The 16640-nt window shown below is 38.7% G+C and overlaps 1 protein-coding gene across 1 annotated transcript; it reads left to right on the forward strand.

Annotated features, from left to right (window-relative positions):
• The first annotated feature begins 665 nt into the window (after positions 1-665).
• On the forward strand, positions 666-11395 carry LOC148672649 (cornifelin homolog). Its single transcript, XM_088628464.1, has 4 exons — positions 666-768; positions 6389-6519; positions 8351-8490; positions 9601-11395. Exons 1-4 carry the CDS (start codon positions 764-766, stop codon positions 9745-9747), a joined length of 423 nt encoding a protein of 140 aa, XP_088484590.1. The 5' UTR covers positions 666-763; the 3' UTR covers positions 9748-11395.
• The last annotated feature ends 5245 nt before the right edge of the window (positions 11396-16640 follow it).

Genomic DNA, 16640 nt, shown 5'->3' on the forward strand with positions numbered 1-16640 from the left:
TACTGCAAGAGAAAAAGTAGAAGTTCTTGCTTTTTAAGTAGAAAGCTGCTTTAAGTAGAAAGCTCAAAAGAGAACTTAAAGGCATGGTCCCACAGAGGTTAGCATTGATGTCTCCCACTGTTAGGGTCCTGGGTTCAATACCAGACCTGGATGGGCTATCAGTGTGAAGTCTGTAAAGAAAACTGGCCTCTGGGAAAACTGACCTAGGTATGAATGCCCGCATGTTTATGTCTGAGTTTGTGTGGACGCCCCACAACGGACTGGTGTCCCGACCAGGGTGAACCCCCTTCCAAATGTGCTTTTTGTTTCCCAGAATAGGCTCCAGGTATTGGACAAAGCACCAAGAAAATGGAAGAATGGTGAAATTCTAAGAATGATGAAATTACCTAATGAATCTAAAGGGAAAGAATACTTCATACTTTGCTGAAAATGCACAGATTCTAAAGCAGTATAAGATCCAAAACTAGGTTTAATATTGTGATGGAAAAAAGCTCCCATAATTTTAAATGATTTTAAATATCAAATTATCTGACAATGCTGTCTTTTGACTGGGTTTCAGGAAACGTGCAACGCTAAAGCATCCAGCATTCACAAACGCATGCAAATCTGATTCCCTACCACAACATCTTTGCATAAACCTTTGGCAGTTCCTTGCAACATCACACACTTTATGTACATGCAGTATGTAATAAACCCAAAGTTGGTAAAGGCTGAGACAGTTGTAACATACAAATAGCCATTCTCTTTCCAAGTGCCAGGAATCATGAGGTAAGTCAGATTCCTATTTTATTGCAAGAAGTTGGAGGTTTTATAAAATGACTCCTTGTTACCTCCTTTCCTTTGATATGAAACGATGTGGAGAACGACAATTCACCGAGAAAATGAAGCATACAGGCATAGCTGACACCTAATTGTTGTGTGCATAACATTTCATCACCAGGAAAAAAAAAAACACACTCCTTAAATACCACACTGTTTCCTTTAAAATATTTAGTGACTAAATATTTAAAATGATAAAAAAAACAATCTGGCCTATTTAGTTTCATTTTTAATTTCTGAAATGAATGCATGACCCAAGCACCGTGCCATAATTTCCCATTCAAATGAACAGATATTAAAATATGTCTTTCCAAGTACCACATCTTAGTGAATGGCTTCTCTGTGTAGATAACTTTGAAAGAGAAAAAACAGAATATTGTCTATCTCAGATGTAGATTGGCATTTGTTATTTTTAAACCCTGCTGTCTGGCTACTAGCCTAGGGCAAAGATAAAGCCTGGGTATCTCAATTACTCTCAGGGCACCGAAGCTGAATGTGATGGGTACCCTGTTGGATGTCCCCAATTTGGAGTTTGTAAATTGCAATTTAGTTCAATAGATAGCCCCTAGCGACCAGCTTTGCAGTTTAAAGAATGAAGATAGTATTGCCCAGCAATAAGAAGATACTGTAGTTGTAATAAAGACTTCAGTGTTAGTACTTCACTTACACCTCCCTTACATCTTTCATGCCATATGGGGTAAGAAAAGAAAAGTCTAAAAGAATGTTTAATTGTATAGTTACAAGCATAGAATTCAAATAAAAGGGTTTTCTTATACACGAATGCACTACTAATATCGATTTTAGGATATTGTGTACAATAATAGTCCCCATGTTGCATGAAGATATTACAGCACTTGACTCCAAATTTCCAAACCATGGGATCGAAAGACATTTTGTATGCTGAAATCTTAAAATACCTGAACCCTTATTGTCCTGAACAGAGAAGGCTATGAATTGATCTGATTCAAGTATTCAAAATCTTCAGTGGTACTGATAAATTCAACCCAGCAGACTTCTGCAGAGTCAAGTATGAACCAAGGGACACTAATGGATACTGTGTGGTAGTGTATTGAATTCTCTTAGTATTCAACCAAGTATTAGTTATTTGGAAACCTGAATCCTTCAAATTTTAATTTCATTCATATAAAGCTTCCCCAATTTAACTGAAAAACATACTGTATTAAATGGAGATAAGAACAAACCATACTCTCCTTTAATGTGATTGGACAGGCACTACAAATACAGGTGGCCAAAACAGTTTCCTTGTACCTCTTCAAGTAAAAGAGCTCTGCTTCTGTTAGTCAGTGTCAGTTTTCTCTTCCCTTTATTTCTATCCAATCAACTCCACTTTCAAATTGGACCAGCAGCAGGTAAGACAAAACAGCTTTAGTGAGCTCAGTTTTTATAAACATCCTTTTGTTAAAAATTACAATTAATCAAAGTTTTTCGTTTTCGTTTTAGTTGCTGCTTTTAAAAAATCTAAATATTTGAATTATTTGTGAATCATATTATTGAGGTTTAGCAAATACAAGGCAACAGGAATGCAACACTAAATAATAAATTAAAACATTGTGTAGTAAATAAAAATTTTATTCCATCATTCCATTCCAGGTGTATTTTTGGCACTTCAGTATAAGACATAAATAACATAAATCAGTAAAAAAAAAACAGTACCAATATTATAGAAAATTCTAAATAGTCTGAAACACTTTGCTACTATCAAACACAAACATTTTTTTTCTTGTGGGAAGTAATAACAATAAAACATTTAGTTAAAAAGTCAGACACAGGTGTTTCAGAGACACATTACGTGCTTACAAAAATGCAACCTTGTGCTGTTTATGTTAGACATTTACTAACATATACTGTAGCTTAGAAATAGGACATAGAAATGCAGTTTCTATCACATTCAACTGCTTCACTAGCAATTTCCTCCTTTGAGAAAAACAGAATATTTTCATTGAAGTGTATGATCAATGAACTTTGTGTAATTCAGAATTATCACGCATCAGGGTGTGGTCATGGTGTTGACATGTCAGTGGTATTTGGTTTTGTTTATGGGATTCAGTCCTTTAAAACTAAGTAGCTGGTAAAACATGGACAGTTAGTGCTGCTGTCTCACAGCTCTCAGGGGCTGAGTTCGATTCTGGCGTGGAGATCCCATGGTCTCCTTAATGTTCCCATCATCCAGGACTTGCTTCTTAGGTTAATTGGTGTCTCTACTGCTGTGCTTCTTGGGCAGGTTCTATGTTGCCACAACCCTTATCAGCTCTAAAGGGCTTTATGATAATGGATAAATATAGCTTATTGATATGCAAGCTGGCCAAACAGGAATGTCCTATACGCATTTATCTCAAAAGTGTGTTGAAAAAACAATTGTGTTTTTGCTGTTGTTGTCCCAAATTGCTTTCTGTCTTAAAGCATTTTACAGAAAGTGGTGCAGGATTGTATCGGCCTGCCATTTCACTCCTGGGCTAACCTGCTGATGATGTTTTAATAGTAGAAATGCAAGAGAAGCTGAAGAAAGAGAGAGCAGGCAGAAAAGTACTGTTCCTTCACAGGAATGCAAGGGCTTCTGCTCCAGAAATGGAAGCCAAAATGAATATGCTGTAACAGAGCAAAGGAATCTGTGGTGTAGTTACAGGAGTAGAAAACTAGAGGGCAGCCAAAGAACGCTTCACGGGCTGAGCCTATTGGAGAAATCATCTTCATAATATAATTTTTGAACGACACTTATATTGCGCTTTCCTGGACACTGCAATCAAAGCGCTTTTTACGGTTAAGGGGGACTCCCCTTCAACACTACTACCGTGCAGCATCCACCTGGATGATGCGACGGCAGGCATAGTGCACCAGACCGCTCACTACGCATCAGCTATTAGTGGGGTGGAGAACAGAGTAATGGAGCTAGTTCATAGATGGGGATTATTAGGAGCCATGATTGGTAAGGTCCAATTGGAAATTTGGCCAGGACACTGGGGTTACACCCCTACTCTTTTCAAGAAACGTCCTGGGATTTTTAATGACCACAGAGAGTCAGGACGTCGCTTTTACCTCTCATCCGAAGGACGGTGCCTTTTTACAGTATAGTCTCCCTCTCACTATACTGGGGCATTAGGACCTACATAGACCCCTGTTGGCCCCACTTACACCTCTTCCAGGAGCAACCTTAGGTTTTCCCAGGAGGTCTCCCATCCAGGTACTGACCAGGCTCACACCTGCTGAGCTTCAGTGGGTTGCCAGATGTGAGTTGCAGGGTGATATGATCTTCAGCTGTCAGCGAGCTCATTTCGCAATGTAAACCATCTCAGAGAGAAAGGGGTGTAATCCAGCAGCTGGGTTATACTGGGTTATACTGGTGAGTGTCATGCATGAGATCTCAAGTGGTGTTCTCGGTACATTACAGGTTCAGAGGTGAAACTAACAAACTGACAGGTTTGTCAGACTTCTGAAAATAAGGGGTCTACAGGGATGGAGATGGAAATATGATGTTTTCTCAAAAGTTAAATAAACTTTCTTGACCCACTTTTGCTGTATCAGAGGCAGTAGTACTGCAGGCATCATACCTGTCCCTGGCCAAACAGGACTAGCCAGTTCTAATAGGGTTGTAGCCACACCGAAAGTAGAATTCCTGTAGATTTGAGGACCAAACCAGGGAAAGAAGTCTTGAAACAAAGAGCAGGGGTGCTTTGGCCTCAGCTTTTCTGATTGTAGAAATATGTTTTTAGGTCCTCCAGACCAAGCTACCTTTGTAGGAGCATCTGCTGTAAGACATATCACAAGAGTGATTCAGCATTACAGATAGTCATGTTTGAAATGGACCTTGGCCTAGGTTCTTAAATCTCTTCATCAAGTTGATGTGGGAAAGCAATAAAAAGCAAACAGAAAGTTTGAATATATAGCAGAAACGTGTACAATTCAAATGCATGTTATGCATAAGCTACGCCATACTCTACTGAGACCTAATTTGGAACATTGTGCTCAGTTTGGTTACACATACCACAAAAGAGACAAAGTAGCGTTAGAAATAGTTTAATATTAGCAACAAGAATGATTCCTGGTCTTTGAGGACTGTCATATACATATAGGTTAAAATAGTTAAATTCCCACAATCTAGAACAGAGGAGATATTAGGGTGAACTCAGATGACTATTTCCCACTCAATAGTGTAACAAAACTTGGGATTCTAATTGGAACGTAATTTAACATGGCTCAGGTTTGACTTGTTTAAGCACACGGAGCAGTTTTAGACAACTTCCAAATCTGTGTTATCATTTTTGCTTTAAAAGGGTCATTGTCCATATTCTTAGATGTGACACATTGGCTCAATTGGTCATTTGGACCAATCCAAATCAATAATGACACTGGGAGTCTCGAATGAGGGAGGCAGTACCAAATGAGATGGTCAATAAATTATGTAGTATAGAAAATTGGATGTATTTATGTATGAGGGCTGGAGTGTTATTTTTTTAACTGCAATTTCTCAACATAAACCAACCCACCCTCCCTGAAAGTGGACCATCCCATCTGGCATTTGGCTGAACTACGTGACAACCATGGTCCAGCCATGGTTACCATCCCATGGGAATTGTATTAATGGACAGATGAAAGGAGATTCTTCTAACAAAACAAATGACCATTAAGTATAGAAAATCATAAAGGGTACACACAGTGTCAGAAATAATGAGGGGGGATGGATGGGAAATCAATAAACTACTTGTTTATTTGAAATTATGTTGCAAAGTTTGTTTTCTCAGCAAATCTTTTCTGTACAAGAAAATAACCAAAACAAAACCTAACTACTATTGAACTTCTTACTATACTTTGATAAGAAGTTTTTCCCCAACTATACTAGAGGTCGAGTTTATTCCAAACCACTAAAAAATAATGTTTTAACTAGAATTATTTTATTTACTTCTCTCTCGCTCTTTCTCTCTGTTCACCAGTCTCCTCTGTTCCCCTGGTTTATCACAGCTGACTCGTCGGCTTTGTCAATAGGTGAACTTGCAGTAATGGAGGCCTTAGTCTCAGTTTCGCTGACTGACCACACCTGATTCTTTTCCAGCTCTGAAATGGCTTCTATCTACGGAAGCCTCCCAGTGACCCTACAGTCAGAAATATCGATTCCTTCTTAGAGGACATTTTTTTTAATTTTGCAGATGTTACAGGAATATTCCAAAAATTGTGTCTTTCAACCATTATCAACACAAAACGAATTTTAACTTTAATACATTTCACTTCCTCCCAAAATTCAGTAAACCATTGTCACAGGGTCTAGAGTGGATATGTTTTTGTGATAGAATGTTTTTCTGATTTTGTGACAGAAAGAACTGACCATTGTATCAAAAGATAAACAGGAGCAAGACAGGGTGTACCATAATTCCTCTCATCTATGGCACTGATTGGACTGGTGCCATCCCAACTTCTCATGTTTCTTACATATATTTTCAGGGATACCTGCTTGTATTAATAAGGGAAGAGGAAATTTTGTTTCTTAAACAATATACTGTATGTTACTTATAAGAAAAACACAATGATATTCAAAGCTGCATACTGTATCTGTTTTCAGACACGAAGTTGGCATGGCAACACACATCACCTACCAGCAGCCCCAGCCAGTCATGACGCAGCAAGTAATTCAGCTCCAGTCGAATCAGTGGAGCACAAGCATCACCGACTGCTGCTATGACATGAGTATCTGTAAGTCCAACTCTCTGTTTTGTACTTGAGATAGTGTTGGTGGACCATCTCCTCATTCTTGTGTACAACATGAAAAGGTCACTTCTTCCCAATTTCTTTATTGGTGTGTATGTGCTTGTGCACAGAGAGACATATAGATGCAGCATCATGAAAGACTTTCAGCTCATTACTATATTTTAGAAATTGCAAGATTTCTGTTTGGGGTAGGTTTTTATTTAAAGGGAACTGCAACACTATTTTTACATTTTGGGGTTATGATGAATCAGCAATGATGAGTATATTTCAAACCATAATAAAACTACCACATAATTTGAAGTGTACATTCTTCAAATTACAAAGTTTCAATGCATGCATAGTACCATATTGCCATCAATTCATTGTCTGTGATTCAAAACCCAGTGACATGAAGGTGCCTCTATTTCATTGTAAACATGCTTTAGACCAACTGAATTTTGCTATTATATAAATTTTAAATATTTTCACGAAACCCACACATACAAGGTGGCATGTTTCATAGATATTTTATCTATGCAAAAAAATATTTTGGGTTGCAAAAAAAAGAGCAACCAGCCAACCAACTAAAATACTCACATATTCATTTTCAAATTTGAAACAGCTGTGTTTCAAACCTGAACAGTTGATTTGAATGAGTGAAACTGAATTGAATTCAACATAGCAATTTTGAGATGGTTTAGTCAACAAATACTATGTGTGAACTCAGCATACAGATAAATTTGGGTTGAAATGTCTGCTGCACAACCTGTGCCTATTCGAATGTACATCACGCCGAATCTTGTCATGAAAGTCTAAGGGACCAGCATTAAGCTCCATGTCTATTACCAGTCTCTTCATTAGGTGACAATCCCTTGGAAAAGGAAATAGTTTGACTTCCTACTAATCCAATCCACTGCTTTGTGTGTGACGACAATGTTCTGAACAGCCAAATGCTCAACAGTGAGGCAATGTTTGAGATACATGTATGTATGTGAGTTCAGAAAGACAAAATAAAGGATTCATGTTGTTAGGAGAACAAGTTTCCCATTCCTTTACAGCGAAGGGACATTTTTAGGTTTCGTGCAAGCTCTCGCTCTTGCCCTTGGCGAGAGCAGCGGTTTGTTGTCTGCCTGTGACAACATGGCAACATGAAGTACTATCAGAAGGTTCATGATTTTACCCTTCACTCACAATTTGTAAAAGTTTGCAAAACCGTAAATTAATTTATTTTGTGACCCAGATTTAATACATGGTCTGAGAAACTGGGACAGCACTTCGCCTTTAACAAATTTTTTTTACCAAAAATTAGAATCTGGGCATTAAAACAATAGAAAAATCTACTCACATGTGTTGCAAGAGGGTCTTAGGTTCAGACAAGATATAGGATCTTTTCTGAAGTACATAATGCACCCTTTATTCACCAGACCATTATTTGGAGGATGATGAATTCTCAGGATGATGACAAAGGGCAGCAGGTTCATTCCCCCACAGAATTCTGGGAAATGAAGATCGCCATCTTGTCTGAGAAGCTCAGGAGGAGGTCAAATTCTAATTTCACCCACTTGTACTCCCCTACTTATAAATATCTCTTCTCGTGAACACACACTTTCGTCTCACCCCTCCCTCCACTCCGTCTTCACCCATACAGCAGCTCCCTGACTCATTCCTTCAGCTTCATTCTCACTGGCGGGTTGCCATTTCCTCAGCCAGGCGAGTCATGCCAAATAGACTTTCAACTTGTTGTCTCAAAGAACTGAGGTGCATTAATTAGGGTGTGACCAAACTACAGAAATATTGTTGGAGTTAACAAGGAAAAATGTCTATGTTGTTTTTGAAGGTTGTTGTGCTACCTGGTGTTTCCACTGTTTCGCCGGCAATACCAGCAGTGATTTTGGAGAGTGCTTCTGTCTGCCGTTACTCTATTTTTCTGGGTCACTGGCCTTGCGAGTTGCAGTCCGGGAGCGTTATCATATCAAGGTACCGGTCACCCTCAGAAGCCCAACAGATTCAGCAGGTTTCAGTCACTGTGAGAAGTTCTGGTCCTTTGGGTTGTGCTCAATTTCAGTAATTTCAAATACTTCATATTGCTATGGTCCACGTTTCCCCAATACAAACTACTTCACTAATACGTTTTCCTATGTGAAACTTTGTGAAAATAATTAATTTGGGACAACTCAAGCCCAGATCACATCCAAAGTAATTGTGGGAAAGTGCAAAACTTACTGTAAGTTCCTACCATAAATGTCTTTATCTTAAGGAATTTAGACAAAATTGTGCACAAAACTAAACCAAAACCATTAACCAAAATGCAGCTTAATCAATTAATATTATAAAAGAGATCATTGATATATGCTTTCTCTAATAATAGAAAATGACTTTTCTCATGGTCAAAGGTGCAGTCTCCTGTCAGTCCTTGTGATGTCACAACTTAATAATGTATGTTTTTTAATCATGTTTCAATGTGCATTCGTTTGAATATATTTAACCCCAGTCTAAACTGATTTTAGGAAAGATTTGTTCTCTTCTTTTAAAGGCATCAGGACAACTTCCTTTGCCAGCCTGGTTCATGATTTTCAAAGCTCAGAAGTATCCCATTTTCTCTCCATTTTGCTGTGCTTTTATTGTTTTCTTCGCTAGGAAGAGGCTGTATCAGGGCTCATGGAAAACAGTGAAATCATTATAGACATCATTCCCCTAATCTCTCAGAAGCATTCTAATGTCCCTTGCAATTCCCTTTATACTACAAGTATAGGGAATCTGCACACACTGCCCCCCTTCTATAACCTTAATTAGGCTGTGACAGGACCAGCTTTTTTGTATCTAACCTTTTAAAGTGAAACTGGTCCATGACTTGCACACATATCACATTCTCATCCCTTACGAGTAGAACTTGTCTTCGACTTGGCCGGATCCACTCTGCCTTAATCACTACCTTCCTGTTTGGTGGACACAGCATAAACACGGGATAAAAGTATACTACAGAGCCAAGTTTAAACATAGGAAACCAATGCACAACAATGGTACACATAAGGAAAACATGCAGAAGAGTTCAGGGATGTTTGAATAACTTCTGTTCTGTGTTGACAGGGCAGTATCTGCCACGACTGCATGTACGTGACCTTCTGCAACATCTGTTCCTGGTGCCAGATTGCCCGGGAGATTAAGAAACGCAAGACGGGAATGAATTTAATTATCATCCAGGCCACCGGCTTTCCTCCAGGAGTCCGTTATTAACCAGAGAGCAGAAAGAGCCCCCAATTCTGCTGGCTCTTTAGATGGCAAATACTGTGCCATCGTTCTTTCCAGTGTGTTCATATTTCTTTTTTCTTTATTGTGCATATGACTGAATTGTAATCTGTGTTCATGCCTTCAACGACTGTGTAAGAAATCCAGTACCACGTGGGTTTCTCACCATTTGTTGAAGAAACTCTTAACTCCTCTGTAGTATATTTAGCCTCTGACAACATGGAAGCAATTTAATTAACACCCCAAACCTGGGTAAAATAAATTACACTTTTGTGTTGTTACATCAGAACTTCCATTATTTTCCTTTTTTATTTCAATATTTAATTGCAGCAATACGAAGCCTGAGATCTCATGGTTTGTCAGATTAATTTGACATGGGAAAGACAAGATTTGAAAAGTCTTGGGAAAAGGAAGGGCATCCCTAAGATATTGCAGATATACAGCATTTCTTGAAGCAGTAACAGATAATGTTTCCAATGGGCAATATCAATCCATCCTATTTTCTAAACCTTTTTATCCAGGACAGGGAAATGGGGGATGCTGGAGCCCAACCTGGCAAGCTATGGGTGGAAGGCAGGATACATCCTAAGTGGGACACCAGTACTTCACAGGGCACACACAGACACAAATATTGACATGCACACACTCACACCAGTGCCAATTTTACTGACACAAATTAACCTTCTACTATGTCTTTTGACTGTAGGAGGAAACCAGAGCACCTTGTGGAAACCTACATGAACACAGAGAAAACACAGAAGCTCCACACAGATAACACCTCAGGTCTAGGAATGGACAATTAACTTGTGAGATATCAACGCTTATTAGGCAATAGGACCAAAGCCTGATTTGATCAGATGGGATCCAGAATTAATTCACATATTTCTAACACCTCAGATATATAGATGTTGTTGACTGTCTCAGTAAAGACCAAAGATTTATATCAGTAAAGGAAATACTGATTTTTTGTATGCTACCTATGCTATATTATGTTATTTTAAATTACTATCTGGGAATAGAATATAGTTGTACACAGCAGTCTAATAAAGGGAAAAGGGTTTGTCTTCCAATATTTAAGTTTGAATCTTGCAAGAGTATTTTTAATGTCTTACTAATGCCAAATGAGTCAGCTAAATGCAGAACTTTAAGAAAAGTGAGTACTTGTCTGTATAGGTTGGTTCAGAAATGTCTGGTTACAGTACCTGTAAGAAAAGATATGTATCCAAAGTACCACCAAAGCTACTCATATTGCAACTTCCTTTCTGAAACTGATTTATTTTGAAGCAAGTGGCTATATTTAGAAGGCTTCCTATTCATATATATATATAAATAACTATTTTCACTAGTTTTTTAAAGCTTTCTGATTGATCACTGCCAAAATGGCATTAAAATGCAATGGGACCTTGAATAAACTTTAAGAACTTAACATAACTGTGGTTAACAGTATACAAATGAAAAATGTGTGTTTTCCTGGATGATGTGCATTTTGTGTTACATGATGTTAGCTTTAGTTTGTTGTGAATTACACAACTATAACCTCTAATCGTGTGGCCTGTAGCTAAACTGTTTCCTGTGAAAGATCGCACTGATTGTAATTACTGTGCAGAAATGTACTATCATTACAGACACTACAATACTCCCTGCTCTTGATCTGTTTATTTCATATTAACCAGTACATGGAGCTGTGCCTTACATCTTACAGTGCTTGCTTTAGAAAACTTAAAAACAAATGTCCTAAATGTAAATAAAAAATAAAATTTCCTAAAAACATTTAAAACCTTCCCTTCAAAGCCTGTTCTGAAGGATTTCACAGGCAGACAGCTATGCAGAAAGTACCAAGCAATGAGGGCTTGACAGTGCCAGCAGCAGAACCCCAAGATTCCTCTGTCCTCCATAACAGCAACATGAATCCAAGTAGCGAAGTTCTCCATTTGAGTCATGCTGCAATAGGACAGGATTGAATGATGTACAGTATGGGGAAGGAATGTGATGGATTTCAATGTAGAGCCAACATCTTTCTACCATAGTAAGATCAACTGACCAGGTCCATCGCTAGGACCAGGTGAGGAAAAGGAATATACTGGACTAAGATTTAAAAAAAATATATTTCCACAATCTAACCACATCTAACCGCTGGGGAAATGGGAATAACCTGTGAACACCTTAAGACTCTGGAAAATAGGAGAGAAGCAGAGGCATTTTTCTTGAGTTCTTAACCACAGGCAAATTGGTTTCATATTTCCATATGTTTGAGCTTAATGCCACTTGGGAACAAGTTAAGCCTGACATGCGTTGCCAGACTTGGGCAAAGGAGTCTGATGTTGAAACACCTGAAATTTCAGTCGGCCTCTGGATACATAACTGTTGATATGCTCAATAGCAGCGAGAATGCACATTATCATGAGCATAGTTGTCTTCTCTGTGACAAGGAAATCCAACTAATACAATTCCACCTGAACACCAATACAAAAGCACCTGAAAACATGCAGAGCTCCAATTTGTTACTTTTGAGACAACACAAATGAGGCTAGTTCTCAAACTCAGAAATTGGCATAGAGCTGATAGTAATTGTATATCACATTGTGTTTTTTTAAAGGCTGAAACAGATGTGAAAATCTGTCTCCAAGAGAAAATGAAATTCAGCCTGTGATTAAAAAGTCCACTGGAACAAAAGAAAGAAGGCACAGAGGTCTTCCAGGAACAGGGCTGGGAACCACTGCACTATTGCATTTTTTATTGACCTTTAGAGTGCATAGAACACTTTATGTCTTTTCTCAGCTCAGACTGTAAGCATGTTGACTAAAGTAGTGTCATGAACCACATGCAAACGTTCTCGCATTCTCACAAGCACTCTTCACCGAAAACGTCCACGCACCAATTAACACTGCACACTTTCCTATTTAACAACATCCTGACCAGACTAGACTGGAAACAGCTACGCGTAGGGTCCTACCTGCTCCTGCCTGCGTCACCTAACAAGTGGCAGAGGTAAGGTTTCCACAACTTTGTCAAAAAAGAGATGTCATATTATAATAAATCAAGGGAATTTTTTGTTTAAGTACAAAAATAGCTTTATTGTGTGGATTTTGGAGCATAGCTATCAAATAAAGACCAATAGTAGCCTGCACAAATATTCTCAATGCAAAGTGAGTAGACATACCATTAACGACAATACAGAGGAACTGTAACGGACACGGACGTGTCAGATCTTATAGAAGACCCTATGCGATGCGGTAAGAGCTGGAGAAAACAGGAGGCGTGGTAAAAAGGAACACACAGGGGTTTAATAGTGCACAAAATAATAGTGACAGTCCGTGAGACAGTGTACAGGGGAAGACAAAACGGCATCCAAATCCAAACGGGTCCAAGGGCAGGTCAAAGCACAGTCCAAGAGTCCATCAATTAGAAATCCATCCTGGGACGCGACAAAGTTAAAATCCCCAGGAGGGGGGAGCACACGGACAGACGAAACATGGAGGTCCAAGGGTGACGGGGCGAGATCCTCCAGACCCCAGGCTCAGGAAGTGGGAGGTGTCGGGGATGAGGCCTGTGCCCTCAGGAGACGGACGTAGGGTTTCCTGGTGCAAGGCGGGCCTTGCGACATCTTACCCTAATGATGAGCCCCGAGGACTGGAGGAGCTGGTCTTTAAATAATAACACTAAAAGGGTACACCTGGAGAGCTAAATCACACAAACAATAATGAGAGCAGTGGAGCGCCCTCTAGGGAGGGATGTCCGGCGTGACAGAAACATAAACAGCGTTTATGGTTAGCTAGTATGAAAAACAGAAGCACTAAAATGTACAAGGGAAACCCCAAGAGCAAAGAAACACAAAGTGGTAACAGTGGTATATCTATCCCCAAAAAAATATTTCCTTAAGTAAAACCACACATGTGCAAAGCAAATCACCTATGCATTTTTGGATACAACATGCACTATCTTCAGTAAATAGGTGTACATACTGTAGCTAAACTCCACTGGTGTTATCTGTGGAAACATTATTATCACAAAGTGTGAGATGTCTTTCAGAATGTGGGGTGGACCTTATGTGGCATTGTAATTTTGTGCAGCATTTTAAAATTGACTTCATGAAGTTAAGTTCTCAAAATATCTCAAAATAAAACACTCCCAAAATCTGGGTGTACAAAAGAACAGATCGTAGTTTATTTTTCCTAGGAGAAATATATGAAGTGTTATCTTAAGGTCATAAGGTATTATTTCTCCAAAAGTCTGATGATTCCGATGGCTTTTCAGGAGTGTCATTCCATTACTTCCCTAAAGTTAATGTCCCCTTTTAACACTGCATGGCAGTCTGGAGCTTAAAATATTTAATTGTTCATGTGCATACGTCAAGTGGCTTAAAATACATTGTACAGTATATCATACACTTTGTCTCAGTCTGGTTTGGAAAATATTTAACCCCTTCATCAGTCCTCTAAAGATACAGTACTTATTGGGAAGTAACCAACAGAGAAACAGAGGTTAACTGGGCAAATCTTTCTCTGACTTCATATGTCTCCTTCCATCTCTTTAAAGAGATACCTTAACCACCTGAGTTGCATACACTTATGTCTCTTTAAATAAGCCTCAAAACCATGACCTTGATAAACCTAAAACCCCTTTCTAGATGTTAAAATCATTTCACTAGAGGCAATGGCTTCCAACAATTAGATGCTTTGTAAATATTTGGTGAAAAAGGTTTGGTTTAACAGGCTTGGTTAATGGGCAGTCGAGCCCCCTTCAGAGAGAGGAGTAAACTTCAAGGCAGAGATTGGGTGGAGGAGGGTAGTTTGAGACAAATGTGGGGGGGTTGTGTTTAATTTATAGAGCTCATTTCACAATGATGGGGATTGGAAACAGCTTCTCACTGACTTGTCGTTGCTGTCCCTCCTGAATTTCAGTCAATAGCTTTAATTTAAACCTCACAAAGCAACAGCTGCTTCATTACAATCCCCAAGTGTTATCTGCCACTTTTGATTACTTTCCCCCATTATCATGAACATGTAAATAATAAGTGAGCATAAACTCCTACAGTAGCTCAGTGCTTCCCATTTTGTATTTATGCTTCATGTTTTTGCTACCTGCATGCAATACCCTGCGCTTGTCTACATTCAAATGTTGTTTGCCGCCTGTTGTTATTAATTCATAAACCAACCCCTAGCATTAGGAACAGCAAAGGCTTTCTTTTTAAAACAACTTTCCTTTTCGCTATACAGTATATAGCAATAACAATAATACTCATTTTAAGATGTATGCCAATACAGTCATATATACATTTCAATAAGGAGAACATTCTTGATAGTATTTCAGATGGGACATGACAGCACATGGAGAAGGAAGGTGCAGTGTGTCAATATATGTCAAGGTGTGCTGCTCAATTCCGTTTAATGTGCAGGATGATTAATTCAATTTAAAATAATGCATACATTTTACTCTGCAGGTGAGACTTTACACAACTCTACAGTTGGACAGACAATATTGTCTGTCCCTCTGTCTAAATGGAGAAGGCAGTGGACTTACACTTATTTTTCAGAAATACAACTGACTAGTTGTGGTTTTTGTATATTTCTTTTTTTTTGTCTAAAGATTATGGAAGCACATTAGTGGTCTAAATGTTTAATGTCTCAGAAACAGAGATGAATACCATTGAACTTTTGCCACTTGTAATTCTTTACATGTGAGGGGAGGTCCAGTGAAGCAGGTGAAAAGGCCCAGACTCTCATTTTATATTGTAAAACGTGTTCAGATAGTGAAGATATCAGTGTTTTACCAATATAAGAAAGTAATGCTTCGCCTGCCTTTAAAAGTGACATCTCAAAGCACTTTACAGTAGGTGTAAAAACTGTTAAAACAAACAAAAAAACAATTATGTGAATAGCAAATTACAAAATGAGCAGATACTGTATAAGAAAGACAAGCAGTTAGAACTGCAGCACAAATTATATGGTCATTAGAAAATGGAGCAGACACAGACACTAAGTAAAATTCTTTCTGAATAGAAAGGTTTGGAGTCTAGATCTGAATGCACTTAGGGTAGGTGACTTTCTAATATCCTTGGGGATAGAATGCCAGAGCTTTGGGACGTAGCAAGAGAAGGTCTTGTCACCCATAGAGTGTACACAAGCTTGAGGGACATCTAGGGGACCAAAGACAGACGAACAAAGGTTTCAAGGTGGAGAATTGACAGATAATGAGTCAGATACTGTAGGTATTGAGGTACCAAGCCGTGTAGAGCCTTATACTCAAGGTGAGCACGAGAATTTTGAAGGTTACTCAAAACCTGATAAGAAGCCAATGTAAAGACTGGCTGCCGAATTCTGAACGTATTGGAATTTGTTCAGTGTGGATTTGGATACTTAGATAGGGTGTTACAGTAATCAATCCTAGAAAAGACAAAATAATTGATCAGCTTTTCTCCAAAACTCAAAGACAACATAGGATGGAATCGATATCTAATGGCAATATTTAATCAGGGAATCAGCTTCAACAAGATGGCCTCAAAGTTTGGTCCAGACTCCCGCAAACATTTGCAGAAAAATGTTTTGTGATTTCAGTCTGGAACAGATTCAATTTTTGTTGTAATTAATTCATATCTATTCTCTACCATTAGTCCTGAAGTAGGAGCCTCAATTAAATGTGCCTTTCAGGATGTTGAACACTTCCACTCAGTCGAAGTCTGAAGGGGTTTGCTTCCTTTAGCTTGTCTGTACAAGACATTCCTTTACAGCCTGGAGTTAACACAGCTGCCTTCCGCTTTACTGATTCCAGTGCAGCAATATCCTTTTTGTAACATGTCAAACTAAACAACCTACAGAAACCTTAATGAAGGCCTGCCATTTTGTTGCATAACTTTAAATGGAACTTTCCTTAACTAATTCTAT

This window comes from Lepisosteus platostomus, chromosome 4, assembly GCF_059453375.1.
Source record: "Lepisosteus platostomus isolate fLepPlt1 chromosome 4, fLepPlt1.hap1, whole genome shotgun sequence".
Classification (NCBI taxonomy): Eukaryota; Metazoa; Chordata; class Actinopteri; order Semionotiformes; family Lepisosteidae; genus Lepisosteus; species Lepisosteus platostomus.

What these genes read in the sequence shown, in the direction of transcription:
- LOC148672649 (XM_088628464.1), top strand. An exon ending in CTGCTATGACATGAGTATCT is followed by an intron (nt 6,520 to 8,350) that starts GTAAGTCCAACT and finishes TTGTTTTTGAAG; the next exon opens with GTTGTTGTGCTACCTGGTGT. An exon ending in GGGAGCGTTATCATATCAAG is followed by an intron (nt 8,491 to 9,600) that starts GTACCGGTCACC and finishes CTGTGTTGACAG; the next exon opens with GGCAGTATCTGCCACGACTG.